This window comes from Pungitius pungitius, chromosome 13, assembly GCF_949316345.1.
Source record: "Pungitius pungitius chromosome 13, fPunPun2.1, whole genome shotgun sequence".
NCBI classification, from domain to species: Eukaryota; Metazoa; Chordata; class Actinopteri; order Perciformes; family Gasterosteidae; genus Pungitius; species Pungitius pungitius.
In genome coordinates this window covers 8,452,510-8,478,199 of record NC_084912.1, presented here as the reverse complement: position 1 = coordinate 8,478,199, position 25,690 = coordinate 8,452,510, and the positions used below count along the sequence as shown (strand labels likewise).

Here is a 25,690-nt window from a genome sequence, read left to right as displayed (position 1 = left end):
ACGGAGTCCCTTCTGAATTTTAACACGTATCGATTGGGACGTTAATTGTGATATTCATATCGGCCCACAGCGCCGATGCTTTGCTTAATGTGTGTTCACGTGAACTGTGCCCTTCACGTCCGAGGTGCGCTGCTCCCTTTTTATTATGAACCATAATAAAGCCCACGGCTGCACGGTTTCACACTGCAGAAGCTCTTCACATAACGAGTCCACCCATGGATACAACTGTCAAATGTGGCGTTCCCTGTTAAACAGTATCAATTGTACCATTTTCTGCCATCAGTAAATTGCCACAGTGGCTCTCACGTTACACTATCTTGTGTGTGTGTGTGTGTGTGTGTGTGTGTGTGTGTGTGTGTGTGTGTGTGTGTGTGTGTGTGTGTGTGTGTGTGTGTGTGTGTGTGTGTGTGTGTGTGTGTGTGTGTGTGTGTGTGTGTGTGAGATGCAGCTTGTTAGAATTCCCTTAAAGCAAAGCCCTCTTGTGTGCTCTCCACCTTTCTGTCCTTGCAACCATTTTGTAAATTCCTACCTTTGGTATTTTATCTTTCTGTGGAAGGGCAAAGCTTTCACTCGTCTCTGTTCCAAGGTAAACAGGCGAGGCGTCAGGCGGCTCTCTTTCATGATGCAGACTTCAGTGTGTCGTTCAGCTAGTGTCAGGGTTAGAGGGAGAAAACCAGCTGTGTGTGTGTGTGTGTGTGTGTGTGTGTCACATCACTGTAGCTTCTGGTTGGGTCTTTGACAGCGTGCTGAAATACTGAGAGCTTGTTACGATAAGAAGCCTCATTGTCCCGGTGGTATCTGGGGAGTGTGCACGCAAAAACTTGCAGAAAACCCCAACGCGTATTCTTTTTTTTTTGCCCAAATACCGTTTAAACTACGACACAGTTGAGTGTTTGAACAATAGTGACGGGCGGTGGCCTTTTTTCTAGGGAAGCACTTGGAGATTCAATTTCGGTTTCATATGTGGCGCAGAACAAAATAAATATCTGGATGTATCTGAACTGTTTTAATCTAAACAGAAATGATAAAAAGTCAACCTTTTTATTCATTGTCTGATTTCAGCTTGTCAAAACGCTCATGTTGAGTCCACAGATAATATAAATGTTTTTGAATTGCCAATATTTTCTTCCTAAAAGAGAGTTCAATGAATTCAAGTCTCTTTTTTTTTTTTCCCAAAGGGTGAATGCACTTGCACCCAAACTCATTTGCAGCATCAAATCCTTTCATCTGACCTCCTCCTCCACCTCAGACACCGTCCGGGACCCCCGTGGCTTCCTCTTACCGGCACCGTCTTCCTCCGTGAGCGGCTGACTCGGTCTCCTCTGACGGGGGGGGGGGCGGGAGGAGGATTTTGCAGGTATCAACGAGCGTTCTGCCGTTATGAGAAATCTAATTTACTCCAAACCCCGGAGCTCCCCGAGCTGTCATCACACCCTGAAGTTGTCCTGTCGGGGGCCGAGTGCAGGGAGAAATGAGAAGGTAAAGGCAGGATTATGATGCCAGATGGGAGGAAGAGGGCGAGCGAGGCCGTCGTTTAAAGCCGCGCGCGGCGACGCCTGCAGTCCTGATGGATCGAGCCATTGTGCTTTCAAATGAACTTCAGAGAGCGGTTCTGAGGAAAGTCATTGAGGGGGGGGGGGGAAGAATGCAATCACAAATACCTTGACTGGCTCTGAACGCAGCTTTCTGCCAATTAGCCGCTGCCATTGTTTGACACAATTGGTTGCGATGGCGACGTGTGCCTCCCACAGTACTTTACAATATGGACCTAAGGATGTGCTCGACAGCCCCTATTGTTCCCCGCTGCAGAGGTTTCAAACAAATTCCATTTAACAATATTCAAAAACCTTTCAACTTGGCAGTAGAGTTTGTGGAAAAGTTTTTAGCTCCGGTGCACCTAATCTTCCTCTTAATTCCTTTAATCAGCTTTTACTTTAATTTTGTGTTATGTGAGGTCCAGGTGGACCAATGCATTTCAGTGGTTTGCAGTAACCGAGTCGCTGTGGCGGGTTCAGATGTTCTGCTCTGCAAAGTGTTTCCTTTTAACTTCCCCTCTGAGCCTTCGCTCAGGCCCCTCATTCACATGAGCGGAGAGAATGGATAGGAACTATAGATTGTTTGTAGCTTCTACTACTTTTGCACTGGAAAGTTGATTTACTGAACACAATACTATCCTCTGAGTGACCCTTTCCAGAGTCAATTTAAGTCGATAGGAAAAAGTATTTTTGGGGCATCACCACATGGACACGTAAATTTGTGATTTCACAGTTGCGCTACTATAGATCTTCAAAGACGGGCCTTCTACCTGGGGGCGGGGGGGGGAGAAGGAGGAGGAGGAGGGCATTAACAATATCCGCCATGGTTATGTAGACATGCAGCAGTCCCACCGCTGGTCTTGTTTTCATACAAAAGTCATATGTCAGAATCATAACAACAAATTTAAAAAAAAAGAGGTTAATCTAAAACAATAACAGATTTTTTGTGATGTATATTAGCTGTGGAGGAAGGGATATTGACTGAAGGGATATTAACCCCAAGTTAAACACACCCTGACTTAATCAACAGCACTTTTGGTCCCAATATATTTTTATTTTTAACCAAACAAAGTGGCACGCCGCTTTGTGTCTCGCACTGCATCTCTGCTTCTCTTTGCACCGCGGTGTTTAATGTAAGCGAGTGTAAAGCAATATTGATTGCATTCCACAAAGGGACATGGCATTGATCCAGCCAACAAAATTCTGTCCTCGTACGTATCCTGTTCCCTTTCACAGAAGTGTGCGCTTGCGTTACTGCAGAATGTGGATTCCCGCTGACTCCTTCGACTGGAAGGAAGTCGGCGCAGTGATGTTGCCTTCCAGTAAGACTTCCAGTTCAGCAAGTTTTACTTTTTGAATTGGCCCTCAGCTGGATTCAAAGTCTATTAGTGCCGCCACATGGCTCGCAGCATTCGTATCACATGGTTTCCGGTACCTCGTAGGCTTCCGTTATCTGATGCTGGAATATAATCGTATGAACGTGTCCCTTGCTAGACTCGTATCAGCCTCTGTCTGGGCTGTAATCTAATGACTTAATAAAGGTATGATACAGTGTCGTTTGGGCTCTCAATCCTGCTGCTGTGCCCCTCGGTGTCTGGTCTTCATCTGTTGGGAATCTGATAGGGTATCGATCCAATATAATGGCTTCCTCTTGTGGATGATGTCATACACCGGCGTGAGCTAAACCGTAGTGGGACAATGCCAATGGCATCATGTGACACACGTTGTTTATCAGCCGGCAGGACCAGTGTTTTATCGATATAATTATTACAGATCATAACTAGGCTCCCTCACACATACTTGTGCGTGCGTGTGTGTGTGCTGCACTGGTGCAGTGAAATGATAATGTAAGGTATGAAGAGGGCGTAGTGCTCGTCAGCTGCTATACATCAGGCGAGCAGAAGTGCTGAATCGGGCGACTGGGCCGCGGGATGGTACTGCTGCGGGTAGTGGGATATGGTTGATGATGTCATTAGGGCTTTCAGAGTCTCCCAAAGGTTTCTGTCTGCTTGTGGCGGCGAAAGCAAGGCGACTGTGGCGAGAAGGCGCCACAATGTGTTGCTGTATCTGTATTAACAACCCAAATATTTGGCGTAGTTTAATTTGGGCTCTAAACGCCTGGCGCCCACAGCAGTGTTTTGTTTGTACCAACTAGAGGGGGATCTGTGTAATTGGCCTGAGCAGCAGCAGCAGCAGTCACTGCGGCTGGGCAGACAGAAGATGAAACCTTTTGAACTTTTTGCTTGTTTTTCTTATTTTTCTATCGATCCACAATTTAGGTGCGTAATTCACTGGAGTGCTTGTTAACAGAACATTGTATAATCAACAGATCTTTGGAGGTCCCAGCTGTCACTGTTATGTATATGAAATTAGTTTTTGTTCTAGTGTTGCACTTGCTATTTGGCATTGTATGTATTCATGACTTAGATCTCATTCAGCTGTATACCGGAGACGTCCCCTGCTGCTGCAGCAGAAATCATTCTGGCTCTAAATCTTCTTTGTTGCATTTAGGAGTGATTTTTAAATAATGAATTAATTCTGTTCGTATTGTGTGCAAATTGGCTTTAAACACATAATGGCTTGTAGGACTTTGACATTTTCAAGCATTATGAATTGAACGGATGCAAGTTGCAGTGAACAGCTGTTGACGCTGGCGTGACCACGTGGACAACCTGCAGAAACATTCCAACCGTCCAGGTGTTCCAGCCGTAATGGTGGGTCAAATGGAGTAGCTGACCTTTCCTGGTAACCACTAGCATAGTGTGTGTGTGTGTGTGCTGCCCCGGGACGGATTGGCTGCTCGACCCGACCCGGTTACGAGGCTGACGTGACGCGACCTGCTGCTGTCTGTGACATTATTTGGGGAGTTGAAACTGGTTTTGATGGATACGTCGCCCCCTCGGGTTTCAGCCTCTCGGTTTGAAGATGAGCCGAGCCTCTTAAAACCAGCAGAGTAGCCGTTTGAACAACACTAATTGTATTTATGTGTATTCTGTGCACATTGAAGGGATTTGCTTTGCTCGGATGTACAGCATTGAGTTTAGGATGTTTTGGGGCCACGCTGGTCTGATTATCCCCACTACAAAGAGATGAGGGGTGCATGGGGAGGATGTTTGGGCGCTTTTTTGTAAAACCAGCCTGGAATTCATTAATGTGAACCATTGGCCATGTCTTGATGTATCAAAAGGTGAGTGATGAATTACACCCTCTGTTTGAGCAACATGTCTCCCAAACCGTGATGAATGATCTCAGAAAATATCTTTCAAAGTCCCATATTTTCCCATTGTAAGCATAAGGCCCACATGCAGACGGTTCTGGGTTTATTTACAGAGGTTTGATGGAAGTGAAGGGCATTTCTGGTCTGGTGTTAATCTTAAGACTTGGAAAAACACAAATTCACTCTTATTCAGGAGAATAAAAAAAATATTTTTATTAGATAGAGAAAAATAGATTTGACAGGAAAAGAGGAAATAGGGGGAATAACATGCAACAACAACAGCAGCAGCAGCGTTTCCTGCGATTACACGTTCAACTGTTTTTGTTTTTGTGGTTAAGGCCGCCACAAAAACAAAAGGTCTAAGTGGGAAAATCTGTATTCTATGCATTTACGTTGCATGGTTTGAATCGCTTATCACTGACCAAAGTGTGCTTGAGAACAACCCAATGTTTTATGCTATTTAATACAAGTGGACAGACCCTTTTGGGACTGAATCGATCCGTCTGCACAAGCAAAAAAAGCGTGTCCAATTTCAGGAAGCATGTGGTAATATCTGCCATTTTCATTACACCCAAAAGTGTACTTTTCGGGAAGCTATTGCAAATCCCTTTTTGGCGTAATTTGGTTAAAGCCATTGCTTTAGCAAGTGGACTATTGTTCAGTGACAAATCCCAAACTCATTGTCGCATGAAGTCAATATTAAATTTATTTAATTCCAGGTCCAAACAACGTGCATCAAGACACAAAGCGTTCATTGTATGCAGTGGAGAAACGTTTTGTTAATAAATTCTGTGGTTTTAGCAGGAATCCAGTAGTGTCACAGTTCCTCCGCTGTTGCATATGTTCAGTTTTGGCAGCGTCTCATTACAGTAAACCGCAGGTGTCCTCAAATATTTCCTAGAAAAGCTTCCACGTCAACTTGACCTGAAGCACTGAGCTGATTTACAGAGAGAGGCATCAGTGCCGTTTAGACCCTAGCGCTGCTGATCATGTGTCATTGATTGTATTCTTTTATTTATTCTAACAGCCAGAGTTGAATCGCTCTCCATCGTACCTCCATTTGGATATCCGCTTTGGCTGAATTCACCAAATGCTAATTTGAGCCTGCACCTGTGGGTTGAAGTTGGCATCTGACCTGTGTGCGTTTGTATGCCTCCACATAAGTATCCTCTAACTACATGCCGTTTGACCCCTTGCAAAGTCCCGCCCTCAAAGGCAGACTAGCCAATCGTGACTCGGACTAGTCAGACTAGTATCGTGACAAACCTACTACCGCGCTTTACAGAAATCCTGTCTCCTCATCAGGTGATGTTTGCTTCGTGTCTACCTTTTATCTTTCGAACCCTTTTTCAATGCTAAATTAGTTCTGATATCCCAGGTGTATTCTCTAATTGCATATTGTGAAATGTGATTATAAACCGTGTGGGCTCCAGCTGATATGTGGATGCAGTAGCAGCAGGGAGCAAGCCGTAGTGAAGGGGAAATTGGGAATTAAATTGGGCAAATCTATTGAAAAGGAGGACCATATGGGGTTGATATTTAGATTTGCCTGCCTACAATAAATCTACAATGTTCCACTTTCAACCGTCTGAAAGATTACACAAGCTGCACACTCTGTGTAGATGTGTCTTTTGTGGGTTGTGTATCTACAATGAAAGTCCAACAATTTCAGTTCCTGTCTCCACATTCTGGGTTTTTGACACGCTTGCACTTTCTTTGCTTGCTTTGGCTCCAGATATTTCATTTTGCACTTGCAGCAAAGTCACGACTTGTGCTGCTCGCATTCTGTTTACACCCTTTATCTTCCCAGCTCTCACACACACACACACACACACACACACACACACACATCGTCATGTCAAGTTCTTTTAAAACCAGCCATGGATCCTTTTTACTTAGTATTCAAAGTTTAGTCTTGTGAGGTTAAATGGAGACGGAATGAGATTTGTTGATTTTTCGTGAGGCAGAAATAACCGTAAATTTCCTCTTTGAGTGGCAGCTCGTTTGCCTCGTTTCCTCTCAGGGACATGTTGTCTGAACACCTTATTTACCTGTAATGGTTAGGCTTCCCTAGCAAAGAATCGTATTTAATCTATTTAGTTCCATCATTGAACATTTCTAAAAGCACTGCTGTTCTTTGTTCAAAACAGTGAGCTATAACCATGTTTTAATTCACCCTGTGGGTAAGTTACTTAGGGAATTACCACTTGTAGTGGCCATTTGTCCATAAACTTAAACAAAACAAATAATAACAAACTTCTCAAATGGCCACTTGAGGCTAGGTCATGGTTAGGCTTTACGCAGGTTCAGAGGTACCAAAGCAAAGTGCTGTCCATACCAAGATTGAGTTTAAGGAGGTTTATTCACACACATAAGTAAGCTCACAGACATTCCTGCTGCCTCTCTCACGCTGGTAAAAAACCATATGCCCTCCTAGCCTGAAGCACCTCCCACCTTGACCTACTTTATGCAAATGAACATAACACCATGTGACCAATAAACGACAATACAAGTAAAGCATAAATACAAAATAAACCAAATTAACCTTAGCAAGAAAATAAATGAATAAATGAAGCTATAAATTAACTCAAGCCCAAAATAAACAAAAATAACAATATAGCTCCAACAACCCAGCCCCTAATTGTGACGGTACTTTACCCACAATTAACCTTTATCAAAAAAGGAGCTATTCTCTAATTGTAGCTTAAGCATTAAACTGAAATCTTCACATCTTTGCATTCTCCACACCTGAAAGAAACAAATAGATGGAAGACAGAGATAGGAGAAAGAATGAATTGTATAGTCAATTATTTGCCTCCAAGAGAAGACAGAGCTTGGTTATTGGTCTGTCCAGGATGCTGTTCTTCGTTTGGACCTTCACCGAGCGAACCAGTCCTCTGGAGTTAGCTGTGGTGCTTAGAACTCTGCCCATCATCCATGAGCCTCTTGGAGCTGTGGCATCAGCGATTACAACAATATCTCCTGGAATAAAGTTTCTCTTCTGCTTCATCCATTTTTGCCTTTCTTGCATTACAAGCAAATACTCTGCTGTCCACCTTTTCCAGAAAAGCTCCGCAACGTACTGCACTTGCCTCCATCTCCTCTTAATGTACAGATCAGATTTCTCGAACAGACCTAATGGCAGAATAGGCTTGCCTTTTAACAGGAGAATGTGATTTGGAGTAAGCGCTTCTAAATCATTGGGATCTTCTGAAGCCTTAGTTATTGGCCGATCATTGAGTATCGCTTCCACCTCGCAAAACAGCGTTTGCAGGCCTTCCTCGTCCAGCAGTTGCTGTCCAACAACAGAGGTAAGTACACTGCGCACAGAGCGAATCAAACGTTCCCAAACGCCACCTTGGTGAGATGCAGCTGGGGTGTTAAAACTCCACGTCATTCCTTCCTGCACAAAAGTCCTTTCAATTTTAGAATGATTTAAAGCGGCCAATGCCTGCCTCAGTTCCTTCTTCGCACCAACAAAATTTGTGCCGTTATCTGACCTTATACTTGTCACAGGTCCTCTTCTGCAGATAAATCTTCGCACAGCATTGATGCAGGAGTCTGTGTCGAGGGAGTGCGCCACCTCAAGGTGTACTGCGCGGCTACTCATACAAGTAAATATCACTCCATATCGCTTCAGCACAGTTCTACCTCTCCTCACCTCCAATGGTCCAAAATAGTCCACTCCCGCATTTGTAAAGGGTGCGTTATCAGGCACAACTCGTTCCTCCGGTAAGTCGGACATCTTCTGTTCTCCAAGCTTTCCTCTGTACCTTCTGCACACTGTACATTGTGAGAGAATCTTCCTGGCCGCAGAGTTGGCATTTATGATCCAATACTTCTGTCTCAGTCTGTGCAGCATGTGATTGCGTCCAGCATGTCCAAGTTGGCAATGGATGTAACGCAATATGAGCTGGGAAACGTGCAAGTCCTTTGACAGAATCACAGGATGCTTTACCTCCCACGGCAGTGCAGATTTAAACAGACGTCCACCAACTCTGAGGAGGCCATCTTCGATGAAGGGGTCGAGGCGGTACAGAGGACTGTCTTTAAAAACAGTCTTTGGGTCACGTTTTAGTGAGGAAATTTCAGTACTGAATCTTTGGTTTTGCGCAAACTGAATTATTGCCTTTTCGGCTTCCTCCAAGCGCTCTGGTGTCAAGCTGGATTTTCCAAGTGCGGCTTTGAATTTTTTTATCTCCTTTTCCACATTCTCATTCTGGTTGACCACATATTCTTTCCTCTTTCGGCTCAAAAGTAAAAGTCTTTCTTTCAGCTCCATCAGCCAGGCCACTGATGTTTTAAGCTTTCTCCAGGATGAAAAATAGTGAATGAGCTGACTGAGGGGATTGTCACTGTGTATTGTAACAACATTCACCTTGAGTTCCCTTTTCACCTCCGCATCATCAGATGGAATGGAAGAGGAGTCCAAGTCAAGCTTTGGCCACCTGGTGGGGGACAAGAGCAAAAAGTCCGGTCCTTTTAGCCATTTTCCTTTCCCAAACTCCTGAGCTCTTAGTCCTCGAGAAGCTTCATCTGCAGGATTGTCTTTGGTGTTTACATACCTCCACTGATCTTTGTCTGTGGATTCTCTTATGGTGCTGACACGATTGGCAACATATGTGTGAAAGCGCTTTGTTTCATTGAAGATGTACTTGAGAACAGTAGTGCTATCAGTCCAAAAGAATGACCTTTGCAATGGCAACTGTAGCTCTTTCAACAGCATTGTGTTCACTCGAACAGCAAGCACAGCTGCAGCAAGCTCAAGGCGTGGAATGGTTAGTTGCTTTAGAGGAGCGACACGAGCCTTGCCTGTGATAAATGAAACATGCACATTGTCAGTGCTCTCCAATCTCAAGTATGAAACAGTGCCATATCCTGTTTGACTGGCATCTGAAAAATGATGCAGTTCTGCTTTCACTTGTGTTCCAAAGGTTTTGGGTTTAATACACCGTTCCACCTTAAATCCACTCATATGCTGAAGTTCAGAGAGCCACTCAGACCAATGTTCGGAGACGTCATGGGGAACTGGCTCATCCCACTTGAAGTTCATTCTGCACAGCTCCTGTAACAGTAACTTGGCAGGTATTATAAAAGGAGACAGAAACCCCAGCGGGTCGTAAAGAGAGCTCACCACAGAAAGGATGCCCCTCCTAGTGTGTGGACGTTCCTGCACTGCAGTCCTGAAGCTGAACGTATCTCCTTGAACACACCATTGCATCCCCAGAGCTCTTTCCACAGGGAGTTGATCTCTGTCCAAATCCATGTTCCCCAAACCCACTGCTCTGATGTCACTAGGAATAAGTGCAAACACATTTGAGTTATTTGTGACCCACTTTTGGAGATGGAAGCCGCCCTTTTTACAGAGAGATGTTAATCCATGTATGAGCTCCACTGCATCTTCCTCTGTCACAGTAGACTTAAGACAGTCATCCACGTAGAAATTTGTCTTGACTGTACGGAGGACATCGGGTGAGTATTGCAGTGCATTATCCTCAGCAGTTCTCCTCAGTGCATAGTTTGAGCAGCTTGGTGAGGATACAGCTCCAAACAAATGCACGCACATCCTGTATTCCTCTGGCTCCGCTGTAGCGTCTCCATTGGGCCACCATAGAAAGCGCAAGAAGTTAACGTGCTTATATGGAACCCGGACCTGATGGAACATGGCGTTGATATCAGCCATAACAGCGATGGGCTCTTCTCTAAACCGAAGGAGGACACCAATTAGCGTGTTAGTAAAGTCTGGGCCCTGCAGGAGCTGACTGTTCAATGATGTACCCTTATAAGTACAGCCGCAATCAAACACAACACGCAACTTTCCTTTGGTTGGATGATGTACACCATGGTGGGGAATGTACCACACCTTTCCTTGTTCCAGAGTGGGCTCATTTGTGGGAACCCTTTCTGCATATCCTTGTTTTAACATGTTGTTAAGGAAATCAACGTATTGAGCCTTGAATGAAATATCTCTATTAAATCTCCTCTTCAGGCCTTGGAGTCTTTGTAGTGCGATGCAGCGATTATTCGGCAAAACAGGATTGTCAACTCTGAAAGGTAAGTCAATGTAATAATGTTCATTGTTAAGCACTGTCGTACTCTCCACAATTTTCATGAATTTAATGTCTTCTCTTGACATCTCAAGTTGTTCATCACTTGTTCTTTCAATAAAGTCATGATTATACTGTTGCATCAACATACTTTCCAAGTGTTCCACAGATATGTGATTAGCAGTTACAACAATGCATCCTGATTTGACACCAGTACCTTCAGAGTCTCCAGCACGAAGAGGCCCGTTTATGACCCAGCCAACTCTGGTCCTCACTGCATACGGTCCACCGCATTGACTGTTTATCAGTTCCCATGGCTCCAAAACTTTAGAGGAGTCGGTTCCAATGAGCAAGTCTACATCTGCATCTACTTCATGTAGCCTAATGCTACTCAAATACGCCCATTTGGCAACATCATCCTGACATGGCACATTGACTTTAGATACAGGCATTTTTGTTTGTGTCAGAACAGATGGTAGCTCAATAAAATCATCGGTGTCGAATCCAGACACCTCCAGACCGGTAACGATAGTAGTGTTAATGGTTTTAGTCTGCCCCATTGTCCTCAACACTACATTACAGTTTTTTCCTGATACTCCCAGCCTTTCAGCCAAACTTGTAGTACAGAAGGTACCAGAGCTCCCAGGATCCAGGAAAGCATAAGTATGCACAACTTTATTACTTTTCTGACTTTTCACCTGCACAGCCACAATGGAAAAGACAGCAGTATCCTCATCACCAGCCCCAATATGACCACACGTCTGCTGCTTCCCGGGTACAGTGCTTACAGTTTCTTTGGAGGTTATCCTTGTACTATCCTTCTCCACATGCAGGACAGATGGGTGTTTCCTGTGACACACTTCACAATCCAAACGACTCCTACAGTCTTTGCTCGTGTGTCCATGTTTCAAGCACCCAAAACAAACGCCCTTCTCCTTTAGAAACTGAATCTTGTCCTGTTGTGTCTTTCTTCTAAACTGAAAGCATTTTTCCAGAGTGTGATTGGTAAGATAGCAGAACATACATTTGAGCTGGTTACTGTGAGCTGTCGAGTTTTCCATTTCTCTATGTCCATCCTTTGGTGCATTAATGCTGGTGGCAAATGTACCACTTTTCCTTTTCTGGTTAACTTGCATGGATAGCTTTGTATAGCTGGCTGGAGAAACATCATTAATATTTCCAAACAGAGGATCTGAAACAATTTTGACTTGTTTTTCAATGAAATTCACAAAATCAACAAACACTGCTCTGTTTCCAGTTTGTTCCAGTATGTCACATGCCACATTTCTCCACTTTTCCCTCAGCTTGTATGGGAGTTTCATTAGGATCGTCCTGAGGTTAGCTGGCATGTCCAACTCCTTCATATACTTTATATGATGTACTATATTGGAGCAACCTCGAAGGAACAAAGCAAATGACTGCAAAGCATTAACATCCTCAGGTTTTATTGAGGGCCAGTTGTTGATTTTGTCCATGTAAGCAGAAGAGATCTTATGTTCACTGCCAAAATGTTCAATCAAAAGCGCCTTTGCTCTTTGATAACCTGGTTCAGAGGGCATATGTTGACAACTTCTTACAATGTCTCTTGGTTGCCCCCTAGTATACTGTTCTAGAAAGTACAGACAATCACTGAAATTTTGAGTTTTATCCTCAATGCAATTTTCAAAGGCTCTGAGAAAAGATTTGAAATACAGGGGATCACCATCAAATACAGGTATATTTCTCATAGGCAGGGCAGAGGCTGTGTTTTGTTGGACCAACAGCGTAGTTATTTCATTTTGACGCTGCATGATGTTCAAAATGTCCAGAGAATTGATGGGTTGAACACCAACAGGGACAGAATTTAACAAGCGACTGGAGGTAGGTTCAAAGCTTTTATTGGTGGGCACATAGCGTTCAGCATTCGGATTTAGTTCATATGTCCCTTGAGTTTCTGACCTTTTCAAGTAAGAATTCATACCATCTGATGTTTGAGATGCACATCTTGACACGTTACCGCCACACTTTGAGCTTACTTCCAGAACCTCCAATTTTGCATTTGTCACCTTTAATTCTGCCTCCAGAGCAAGTTGTTCCTTTTCTCTCCTTAAATGTTCCTGTTTCTTACGCAAGTCCTCTTGTTCAAGTCGTATTTGTTCCTCCTGATCCTCCAAAATATGCCTTTGTTTCAGAGCAACCATGCGTTCCTGTAACGCTGCTCTTTCTGCTTGCGCTAATATTTTTGCAGATGCACTGGATGAAGTCTTTGAAAGCTTAGAACCAGCCTTTGAACACATTGCAGAACCTTTATTGGATACACTGTCCTCAGGCCCAATACCAGTTGGATTATCAGGTGGTTTAATCGGAAGTTCATATGAATGGCCTGTGTTTGATAACCAACCTTTGACGTCATCAATAAAGCTTGAAAAACACTTTTCCTTTTGTTCAAAATATTTATCTTGTTTCTCCTTCTCATCCTGAGGTATGTCCAGTGACATAAATGACAAATGATGTTGTTTTGCCTCATCAACACATATTATCATTTGATCCAAAAGAGACTTGACTGCATCAATATTGTCTGCAGAATGCATCAACTTATCCATCTGATTCATACACGATTTGGCTCGTCTGCATTGCATCGATCTCTTTTCCTGACACGTTTGCATAAAAAACATCATTCCTTTAGCAGTAAAACTTGTGCGTCTTCTTGTAGGAAGCGCCGTGTCGCTCGTGGCTTTAGATGCAACGTCAGACATTTTACTCTTTGTTGATGTCGGTCATGTACACACACAGAGTTGTTTGCCAAGACTGAATAAAGCACATACCTTGTGGAACTTTGCTTGTTGCGGTGGTTGCCTTTGTACACAGAGTTGAATGCACGCAGTAGCTGTTGTTGTTGCGCGCGGCCGTGCGCATCACCTGTGAAGGCTTTGGGCCTTTGCAAATTCAAATTGCAACAAATAATGTCCTCCACTCCGTAGTGCGGCTCCAGCGCTCCAGTAGTGTCACCGTTATCCAGTACGGTGTCCAAGGAAACTTTACACTGTCGGATGGGTCGTATTATTCAATGTTTGCACTGTATCTAGCCCACGCCTCCGTCACTCCTAGGCCCTTTCCTTTGTTTGTCTCCCGCATCCAGGTGAGTAATCCACTTTCCAAACGGTAATCCAGCAAACGACAAGTCCAGTATCCACGTAAACCAACGATATATCCCGAGCCAGGTTTTTTACTTAATGTAGTGGCCATTTGTCCATAAACTTAAACAAAACAAATAATAACAAACTTCTCAAATGGCCACTTGAGGCTAGGTCATGGTTAGGCTTTACGCAGGTTCAGAGGTACCAAAGCAAAGTGCTGTCCATACCAAGATTGAGTTTAAGGAGGTTTATTCACACACATAAGTAAGCTCACAGACATTCCTGCTGCCTCTCTCACGCTGGTAAAAAACCATATGCCCTCCTAGCCTGAAGCACCTCCCACCTTGACCTACTTTATGCAAATGAACATAACACCATGTGACCAATAAACGACAATACAAGTAAAGCATAAATACAAAATAAACCAAATTAACCTTAGCAAGAAAATAAATGAATAAATGAAGCTATAAATTAACTCAAGCCCAAAATAAACAAAAATAACAATATAGCTCCAACACCACTAATTAAGTAGAGGCTGCAGCGGATATAATCTGCTGCTGGCTGTTGGTCAATTTGCCTGTGAAACGGATATTATTGGATGGAAATTCTTGGAAGGCCTGCTGGCTGAATATTTCATTTATTAAGACAAGTGCAGCGTTGGTGTTTTTAGCAACTCGCCCTGAAAAAAGCGTTTACAATGTGGGAATTGTTAACTGAAGTCATGGGCCAGTTTGTTTTCCATTTTAAGTTTGTAAAGTCCACTCTTAATTGACACTGTAATGTCATGTCCGACTAAGTCTGAAGTAAATTACATTTCACCAGGCTCTTGGAATATTCTAACATTTTGGTAAATAACGCTTGCTTGCCTTTTCATGCAGTTGGATAAGAAGATTGGTTCCCTTTTCATGGGTTAGCGTAGCAGATGGACTGGAGGCAGCTCTGCTCTATCCATAGGTAACACAATTAACCCACCGCCATCTCTAAGGATTATTGTACTTCAAACATATTTTTCTTACATACTTCTGTCCCGTGTCCTCCTCAAACTTGAACGGCTAAAAGGAAACTGCTCTTCGCAAAGCGTGTTGGATTTGTGGATTCATTGCGTCTGGAATTTGCTGATAAGTCTGATTTGGGGACTTAAGCAAGCACTCATTAAAAGAATTGTGATTGAATTATGTAATTAACCTGGAATGAGCCACTTCTGTAAATGTGAGTCACAGTTTCCATTCTTGCAGATTTACTGAAAATTCTTCTTCTTTACTGTAAATTCTGTTCCTTTTTTAAAATATATTTACGGAAGGGGATGGTTCTCTTTGTGTCCCCTGTGCGCAGTGCACACTTATGTTAAAGGTTGCAAAGGTTACCAAAACATTCAAACCGCTCGATGCTGCTACATTTGAACTGACAGAAGTATCCCAATTTATTTAGCACAGACCTGTATGTTTGTATTCATACACATATTATTTATGGATTTTTATGTCAGCGACAGTCTCCCAGTTTAAGTTAAATTAGTTTAACAATTTATCCAAACTCATGAAGAACTGTTGTTTCAATTTAGGTGATGTGTGTGAGGAAGTGAACTGCAGCAGGCTTCAGTTCCTCCAAAATGTAGGTGCACTCAATCAATATCTGAAATGAGGCAAAGGTATTTCCTCGCGGATGAGACTCTCTCTGAGACTCTCGCGGAGTGCACTTCAGCTGCAGTGCAGCAACGTTGGGATTTATTGATACGCAGCAGGGTTTTCCTGCCTGGTGGCGCATCACATCTGGAGAACGGGATCTCTGCCGTATCGCAGGTCCGATCCTGCTCGCTGCATAACGGCAGGCGTCAGCTGGGTGGAACGCGGGGGAGACGGCTCTGTGACGCGTGCAGGGACAGAGAAGAGCGTGATGGGCAGGAGCTAATGTAGCGGGCCGTTATCGTTATTCATAACCTGTCAGAGGTGCAGCAGTTTTTCCAAGGCTGTCGTCGCCTTAACACCTCGCGCTGACCCGTGGAGCTGCTGCCATGGCAACATGTTAATGTCAAATCGGAACCACAGGAGATCTATGATTACAGCTAATATTATTGCATGCAGTGAACTCTTTGGCTGACAACCAGCCTTGAAGACACACACACACACACACAAACACACAACTGGTGATCAGAGAGGGCAACCGAAACATCTCCCTTCCCATTAGCACGTCTCCTCAATTCAACCCGGAGGGAAAAAAAACCTTTAAAACAGTGGCAATTAATAGTGTAGTGCAGGGTTTTACTGCCGTTGTTATTCTTTCCATGCACTCTAACATCTCCTCTGCTGCAGCAGCAGCCTGTTGTGGCGGCAGTAATGGATCTCGTTTCAATCGGAGCGCTGCAGACCTTTTTGTTTACTAAACCCCCAACTCTGAAAATGTAGTCCACGAACACGGGACATGGACCATCTTGATTTATTCCCTTGGTGCCTCTCATGTACTTCCCAACATGGCTCAGACACTAGAAATTGAGAAGGATCTTTAATGATGCTCAGGCGGGTGACTTTGTCCCCTGACCCACGCTCATTTACTGTAACTTTTGGCATCGCACACAATGTGTCTCTGTGTGCTGGCTACCCATCAGTACTCTGCAGCCATGGCTCACAGAGTGAGGTCACGTAGTGGCTGATGACACTGGATGGCGACTTTTTACATGCCCACGACCGTTGAACGGTCGTGGGCATGTAAAAAGTCGCCATCCAGTCCACAGCGTGGCGTCCGTTGCCCGCGCTTCTCCCGACACCAGGCTGCCAGTCTGCCCTGGGCTCCTTGTAACGAGGTGGGTCGTCTCCACGCTGTCGAGCTACAACCGTGTCACCCACAGCTGACCTTCATCAACAATTTGTTTAGACTCCTCGGCCCAGAGCCCCCCCCCCCGTAGGCTTCAGCAGCCTCTGCAACTGACTGATGGCTGGACAAATGGTTCTTTCCAAAAGCCCCCAACAAAACACCCCCCCCTCCTCCCTCCATCAACGCTGGTTTCTGATCACTGCCATTTCTTTGACCTCCCCATCTGTCTGCTTGCTTTTTGGTTTCTTAATCCTGTCATTTTCATACCGCGGCCCTTGAGGGTCTACTTGGCAAACAGGCCTGCGTGCGATCGCGCGGCGCGTGGTGGGAAGGAGCCGCGGCTTAATTGCCGTCAGTGGCTGTGCAGATGGCCGCATTAACTGCCGTCCAAACAACCCTTATGTAAAACCTCTTGTGTAACTCCCGAGCGCGGCCACATACCGCCGCTGCTTTCACGGCTCGCCACGTGACTGAACCAGTCTCTTGGGGGAAAATCCCCGTAAATTCAGTTAAAAGTGATTGACTCATTGGCAGAATCACATGCAGAGTGATTTGTTGCACACGTGGAGCATCACTTTTGTGATGTTGGGTTGCATGCTGTGCTTTTTCTACTCTGGGGGAAACTTCTCATCTCGTGTGGAAAAGGAGATGACTGTGGCTTTAAAGGTTTGAGATTATTGCAGAATTTCTTCCAAAGCACTCTAGGTCAGCAACAAGAGTGGTTCATGGGCTTGCTTTGGTCTTGTTAATGATTTTGAAAGCAACTGAAAAATATCCTTAATGACCCATTTTGATAGAAATGCAGGAATGCAATGCCCCGCCCTCTGTCTTGTTAATCACATTTCAACCTAAAAGATTAGAATTGAACACTTAACATCAGTAAGAGGTCACACATACAGAAGAACATTAAGGAACAAAACTAATAGATTTCTTTTACATGCAGAGGTATGAAACGAACTTTGATGTCATTGTTCTGACTGTTCATTACTGTTCATTAATGTGTGTGTGTGTGTTATTTGAAAGTTGCCTCACAGCTAATCTCCATCCGTCCTCTGTGTGTCCCGTGCAGGGCAGAGCGGGCAAGGTGTCACGATTCAGACCATGATGCCCTTTGCTCTGGCAGCTGGACAGGAAGTGTGTGTGTGAACGTCCCTGGTTGGCTCCGCTGGGATGAACATGCCGCTGCACCAAATCTCTGTCATCCCCCGTGATGTCACCTCATCGCGGGTGTCCGGCAGTGGGAAAGCCAAGGACAAGGACAAGGACAAGCAGGTATGTGAAGAGTTAAAAAGCTGGTGACCCATCGTGGGGTTGTTTGGTCCCACAAAGTATAATATTTATTCTTCAAAGAAATTCCATAATAGTAATGGGGGGTCCTGACATTTTATTCATGTACTAGACATAAAACCCAGAATAGAGAAGCAGAATAGAGAAACGGGTGTAATATCAAGGGAATCTTGGTCATTGGGGGGTAAAAGAAGACGTTTGACATTGCTATTGAGCAGTAAAGTCCCCCCCAGAGGGATGGGGTCAGGATAGAGAATGTGAAAATGAAACTAAGGATCATCCATCATTTGTAGATAACATTTCTGTTTCAGAATCACAGAAGATCCCTGAATATATTGTTCAAAGGCGACACATAAAAACTTGGCACCATCAGAGTTTTAGGTATTGAATTTGTGAGCAATGTTGCTAAAATCAACATCACGAGGCGCGTGGAAACGACAGTTTTGCGGCTTTCAATCGTTCGGGATGAAATGAAACTGGCCATTTAAACCCATTTTTGATCCCCTACTTAACAACCAACCATTTGAGTCAATAGTACAATGATGTCCGTCCATCAATCAATCTGCAACTGTTAGTGACTTAGTGATTATTCTGGTAGGATTAGGGCTTAATATCTGTTCCTCTGTTTGTTTTGTTATTGAAATAGGTTCAGCAGTATTTGAATAGTTTTCACCAAAATACAAATCTGTTAAAATAATCTACTGCAAGAAGAGCTTAAATATCAACTAGATGTAGACAACCGCAAATGAGTCATGTGGTCATTCGCCAGAGATCAACCGAGAAGTTAATGGTATTGCCAGGGGTGTCGATCCAAACAAAGCAACATAAATTCACACAAATTGTTTCTGTGCTGCGTGTGGGTTGAGCAGAGGTTGTCGTCTAATGACTGGTTTACCTTTCATGCGTATTTTGTAAAGCGTCTCTACTTTAATTCTACAAAACAAAACAGTAAAATAATAGTTAAAAAAAACCCAACAGGATAGCCAGATTTAAATTGGACCTTTTCTCAGAATCCAGAGGTTACTCTCAGGAATGAATAATCCGGATATTTATTTGTTTCCGAGGCGGGTATCACTTTGGACTTTTCAATAATGACCAAGTCAGGTGTACGCTCATCTGTTCTTGGTCTCCCCTGCACCTCATAAATCTGCACCGTCCCCTCACTTCATCGGCATCAGACATGACAGGAAAGTGCTCTCAGGGTGCAGTTGCTTTTCTGTTTTTTGTTTATTTTGCTCTGGAACAAAGCGAGGTGCTGAGACAATCTGCCCTCGTCTGCTCGCGATGGATCCACTAAGTGCAGCAGCACAGGTGTCCTTAAGAAGCCTCTTCATGCATGGCTTGTGGTGCTGTGTCCTCTCTGGTCTTTTTTTTCAATTAAAACTGTCTGCTGGTAAAACCACCGTTGTTTTATTTACACAATGAATCACCAATTCATTTCCCGGCCTGATCCACGTCCACTACGAGGCTCAAAAGCCTTGTCATTTCAGAAGTGAAAGCTCACGCGGTCTCACTCCGAACTGGTTTCGTTTCTTGCAAATTCCTGAGTTGTGTAGCTGGAAATATTTTTGTAAAATGCACGGTTAACAGGATTGATTAAAACTTGGAGACCAGTCGTAGCAAGGTCACCTGTGGAATAACATTGAAACCAAAAAAGCATGGAGGACGTTTGGTCTCTCTGCCGCCACGTTTGCCAATAGTGTGAAGATCCAGCCCTGCATCTCTCTGTCGGCCTCCTGCTGGCTGCCCCTCCCTGTTCCTCCCCCAGGAATAAGTGGATAAACAGCAGCGACTCCCGTCCTCCCCGTAGAACCATCAGCAGCGTAGAGAAAGGAGAAACGGAGTGTAGGGAAAGAGGAGAGTGTTTACTTTGAATGCTGATTAGTTGAGAGCCCTGAAGGGGGGGGGGGGGTGGTGTGTGTGTGTGTGTGTGTGTGTGTGTGTGTGCCCGCCCAGAGCTCGAGCCCATCCAGCTCCTCCTAAGACAACACAACTGGTCTTTCAGCGCCTCAAGGAAAAAAACAAGAAAAAAACAGAACTTTCTACTTAGAATTCAGAGTCGGTCAGTTTCTCCTTTTTAGAGATCAACACATCTTTAACTGTTGCTAGCCCGTTACCTGCCGCTCTCCTCGCGTCCCCTCAAGTCCTCTTTGGGTGTGTACTTGGTGGCACTTTGCCTTTGCATTGTGGGTCCTGCACTTCAGAACTCCTGTGGCTAAATTGAGGCTAAAAAAAACGCTTAAAAGACCGTTGTGGGGGGGGGGAGGAGAAAAGTTTCCTTTTCAGCATTGGCAAGTAGTAATTTTGACAATGTACGTTTTTTTTTAGTTTTTGATTAAAGGAGCCGTGATAATTCTGCATGAGTAATTGACATGTAAGGTGTGGGTTTTTGTACTCTGAGCAAGGTTAAAAAATACAACCACGTTTCAGTGGACACAGCTGTAGCTTTCATTTCCCCACAAACGCATGTATTAACACCAGCACGCATGACCTCGCTCAGCTGATATTATATTTAGCAGTATGTCTGTGCACGCACTGCACACTGTGATACTTGATACCCGCCCTTTTTGATCCTGCATGTATTTTTTATGAAAGCGCTGGAAGCTTATGTCCTTCAATTAGCGCGTGTTAGGGTCCAAGGACGGTTATAATGGCGGCACAGCTCCTAGGCATCTTGGCCCGGCTTCATCAGACACTGACCGCCGCGGCATAAACTCTTACCGCATCCATTGGCCCGCTTTAAAGCGCTTCCACTATAGTGACGTAAGTAGTTCACTTGGACAAGCGTTCTTTGTTGGTGCAGTGCGTTTACACCCAATGCCACTGAATCTAGAAAAAAATTGGATTAAAAGGGTTTCGAATGTTGAAAAATGTTTCTGGGCCCTGAGGTGGAGAAACCTTTTCCAAACATTTGTTGCATCTAAACAGTCCAACTCATTCTCTTCCAGACCGCAGTGCCCCGAGGCGTTTAAATGAAAAGGACATAATTACCCAGAAGGCCTTGGGGCTGGCAAAACTAGGCTTGAAATCAGGGAAAGAAGTATTAACCCGTGTGACTTTAGTACATAAGGGTGTCGCCTCTAGTTGGAAGCAGACAATGTGATCCGTTTGTTTTGCTGAATTAATTAAATATGCAAATACAAAATATTCTTTTGCGGTACATTCACTAATGACCAGTTAATCTAGTATAATATTCCAGTGCACTTTGCAAAGTTGGTATTCAGTTGATTAACACCACGGTAACAGGTTTTTTTCAGTGGACAATGGGGCTTTATTAGCTTTTAAGGGATCTTTTTGAAATGAATATATTCGAGTCCAATACCTATAGTAAAAGTGCACATCACAAGTTCCTAAAGCCCAAACCTAGGTATCGTTTGTGTGGGCAGACCAGGAGCTCAGGACCCAAAGATATTCAATTCACTACCTAACAAAACCTAGCAAATTCTCAGACACTTCAGGTTAAAGTGCTAAAAAAAAGCAAATGTGAACGAGCCTTTGAGGGCCTTGAGATTGTAAGGAAGGACTTCTTACCTTCTTGTGGCAGCTTAGACGCTTTGTGCCACATTTAGTTTCATATGTGCAATTACAATCGATTAGGGAGAAGAAGCTTTTCTAATTAACTTGACTACCCTCCACCATGACACCCATAGACAAACTTTCGTAGCATGACATGAACCCTATATCATTAAATATGGAGGCTCACGAGCAGCTTTCAGATGTTTTCTTCTGTTCAACACATTTACACGGCTAATCTCGCGCTTTACCGTGTGCTTCTGTTGTAATCCGACAGATGTAAAGCTATTAAGCTGTTAACCCACCGAAATTTGTTTATCCTGACGCACACTGCAAAAATGCTGCCAGAATGAATCTAAAGAAATCAATTACATTCTTACCCACAGTTAAACAAGGTTCATTACTCAATAGCTCTGTTGTACCAGTGATTGTGGGATAAACAAAGTTGATTCAGCGGAGACTGTTTAAGTGAGACTGAGACATGCTGATTTGGCTTCTGTAACTCAAATGGGCCCCGAAACGTTCAGCCACTTGTGGCCGGATCAATGGCGGCGGCCACATCCACGTTCCCGATGAACGGTGTTCCCCCTCACAGCAGCCTGTCCGCTGTTGCTTTTGGAGGCTGACGCGCAATATCTGCTTGATGAACGCTAGTTTTATGCAGCGGAAAACCCCGGCTGTGTAACGACTCTGAAAGGACTCACAACTGTGTGCTGTTCCAGCCGGTTTATGGCCTGTGCACAAGCACGCATAATAACTCCCTTGCGCATTAAGTGAAAGATGATGAACAGTCGGACACCAGGAAGATATGATGATAATGATATGATTACGAATTACTTTCTTCTAGTAGAGGAGGACATCTAGGCCCAAATACACACTAGTCTCTTACAATAACACTGCATCTTACTTTTGTCCAATCCCCATCACCTTAAAAGTCTTTCTCCAACTTCTCCCCTCCCTCCTCCATCATCCTCTTGCTGTTATCCAGCGAAAGATTAGCACAATTAATCTCTCCGCCTGTGAGTTCCCTCATGGGATGACACTGTGAACTCCTCCCTGTTTCCGTCTGGGGAGGCAGATGCCAAACGGCTGCAGATGTTGATTCAGTCACTCTCACTTACAGAAAGACTGCTTAGACTTTAATTCTGTTAGCATGAGCTATTGGACACACACAGCGGGATCATCCCTTCAGCCAACCAACGCTAATGCAGTCTGGCGTTGTGGAAGGAAGCGCTGTAGACCTAGTCTATGGGTGGTACTAGAAGCTGGCCTCTTGATGGGGAAAGACCTGTCGATCTTTGTGACCTGGTGATCCTCTGACTTTGTATCAAACACCCTCATTTTACCAAAAAATTTTTGTCAATTACTGTCAAGTTGTATGACTAAATAACTGCAATACTAGTGATCCATAATGGTCCATCAGCCTCAGCTTGGCTTGTTAGCGTGTTAGCACACTTGACTTAACATGGCACACATACACCTAACTGAGATCACTATTAAAGGGATGGGCAGAATGGTTTTTATTACCGATTGCAAATATAGCCACCACTATTCAAGACTCTATTTTAACCATCAACCTCAGTTTTTTTGTATTATTGAGAGCATTTATAGCACAACGCACTAACCAGTCATTGGCTTTGATTTTGGCTTTGGGAACGAAACAAGACTGATTTACTCCAGTTGTTTATGCTGTAGACAGGAGAGCCGAAGGAGGACAATCAACACCTGCAGAGAAAAGACCATTTTTAGACAATTGTCAATATAACAATATTAATTTAATAAAAATTAAAACTGTCTACACACGTTTTCTGGTGCAGCTAAAATCTGCAAAACTATTTTCTAATTGAAAATGAAAGTGGTTATATTTGCACAATATGTTTATGATATTTGAGGGGTGACACTGAGACTCTTTCAACAAAACCAGTATGACAAGGTGCCGAATACACAAGTTTCCTTGAGTAAGCTGGCAGAAAGGAAACCATGCAGAGAAAAATGTCGATATTTATTGCACATCTGCTGTGGGGATCTTCATCTGTCATAATTAGTAACTACATTGCGTTCACATCAGTTATGTATAATCTTGTTAGAGGTGCTAAAGAGCAAAGGGTTTCATCCTAAATCATTCTTTCCAAAATGTTGAAGTCTTTAAATCAAACGATGGACAGATGAGAAAAAATCCATCAGCATGGTATCTAACTTTATGGTGTGTAGTCTTTTGTACACGGAGTAGTATTTTGCTTTACAGGAGGGGGACAGTCTGTTCTTGTAATGTTGAGAGGAATGAAGAAAGACAACATTCACAAAGGGCTCCCATTGGCAGAGTAGAATACCAGATGTTTGTTGCTTGGAAACTTCTGCCTCCTTGAAGCCCAAAGCTCATTTTCAAATCGTATGATCCATTTTCTGGAGGCAGACAGTAAGTTTGTGGAAAAACATTTGTCTTGTGAGACTTCTTTCTGACAAGTTCAATGCTTTACTCTTTAATTAGTATGGCACAAAATGTGTTTGAAACTAATGTTTGGACCCCAAAAAGTCAAAGGATTTTTCAATTATTGCACCTTGGACTAGTCCATGGTAAAACTAACCGATGAAGAGAAGGCCCTGATGCCATATCAACCATATCCGTGCTTCTCTTCTCCTTCTCCTCAACCTGTGGGTGGAAGCATGCATGCATGCATGAATGCAGCAGCAGGGCCCGGCCACCTGATGAGGCTTTTCAGTGAGCTCCTCAGAGCACCCAGCGGGTGCCAAGAGGGGAGCGAGTGTGGAGAGAACGAACCAAAACGAGCACGGCGTGAGGGTCCAGGTGGGAGAAAGAAAAGATAAGGGGAAATTAGCACAGTTACACTCAGTTAACAACCTAAAGGAAGCCAGTGCGTAAGAGGAGCATGTTGTTGCTGTAGCAACGGAGTGAAGACTGAATAATAGTTGTGTTGGCAGGAACCGGAGCAGCAGAGGCAGAAGCCTGCTGTTTAACCAAACATCCCTCTGCTTCGCCTCTGTCAGAGCTGTCAACCGGTTTGTGATCCAGGAGCGTTGTGGTTCGCCACTTTGCTTTATTTAGCGGTGTTTTAAAAGGAACATCCTCCGCCATCAAAACCAATGTCCCCATCTCAAGTCTTCTTTCTTTCTTTTTTTTCCCTAGGGTAATGTGAATAAGAAAGCCGTTGTCTCTGTGAAATCGAGGTGAAGCCTATTTGTAAATGCAGGGGCTGTCAGTCCTTCGTCATTTTGATAGATGTGTTTATTTAAACCCACGGCACTTTCCAAACATGCATAAAGACGCTGGCGGGTACTCCATCATCGGTCACCTGCAGTCAGGCTGCCGGGGGGGCAACGGCAATCAGCCGCCTTCTTTTGTGTGCTTGCATGCACGAACAGGCTTTTCTGCTCCTGCAGGCCTGTGGCCGCCCTCCGGCTTGCTAATATATTGTGGTGCATATGACACGTGGACATCTCAGGCCACTGAGACAAGAGCACTGAATGGGGCGGAGAGAATGAGTCATGAAAACGACCTCCAAAAGACTTTATGGGCTTTTTTTTTCCTCCTTTTGACTCCAGACCACAAGAAAACCTTCAATATGCTTTTATGTGGCTGACTGTGCTGCTTAATATTGTCCAGTTCAAGGTTAACAAGCTAAAATGTTTCTCAGGCTCACATGGAGAAGCAAGCTGCTTATATTAGCTCTAAATGTTCAGGAATGCTATCCACACACCTGCACATGCGGCCATTGCTTGTCTCAGTGTTGCTCAGCTTCTTGAAAGGGGAAAAAAATGGATGGGAGAACACATTTGTCTGTTCAATCTGACGTCGTCCCATTATGAATCTGTTAAAGCGTTGCCTGTTGAGCAATATTTTTTGCAGCGAGTCTTGAAAACAGATTGTGTTTTGCACTCTGTCTGCCTTAAGTGCACGCTTAAGACTTTTTGTACAGTCCTTACTTTAAATGGCATGTTGGCGTGATTTCATAAATAGGGCAGTTTACCTCTGTGACGGTGAACAGAGTCACTGTTTAAGGATGACTGCAGGAAGTGTGCGAATCTGTGCAGGTGGAAAGGAGTTTTTCTTCTGGATTGGCAGCAGACCTGTTGCTCACAGTGTGTGTGTGTGTGTGTGTGTGTGCGTCATTCAACATAGAAATGAAAGCAGCCACGTTACTGAAAGCCGAA

General features: G+C 44.0%; 1 protein-coding gene across 6 annotated transcripts in view; it reads left to right on the top strand.

Moving 5' to 3' along the window:
* The window catches only part of marchf8 (membrane-associated ring finger (C3HC4) 8), a 53,665-nt gene that overhangs the window by 850 nt on the left and 27,125 nt on the right, over positions 1 to 25,690 (top strand). For 4 of the 6 annotated variants that reach the window (XM_062566480.1, XM_037465280.2, XM_037465274.2 and 1 more), the window contains exon 2: positions 17,790 to 17,992. In XM_062566480.1, coding sequence (XP_062422464.1) covers positions 17,891 to 17,992 — 102 coding nt within the window. In that variant the 5' untranslated portion in view covers positions 17,790 to 17,890. Of the gene's footprint in view, positions 1 to 1,178; positions 1,358 to 17,789; positions 17,993 to 25,690 lie in introns of all 6 variants that reach the window. The other 2 variants (XM_037465276.2, XM_037465279.2) reach the window with 2 other exon arrangements.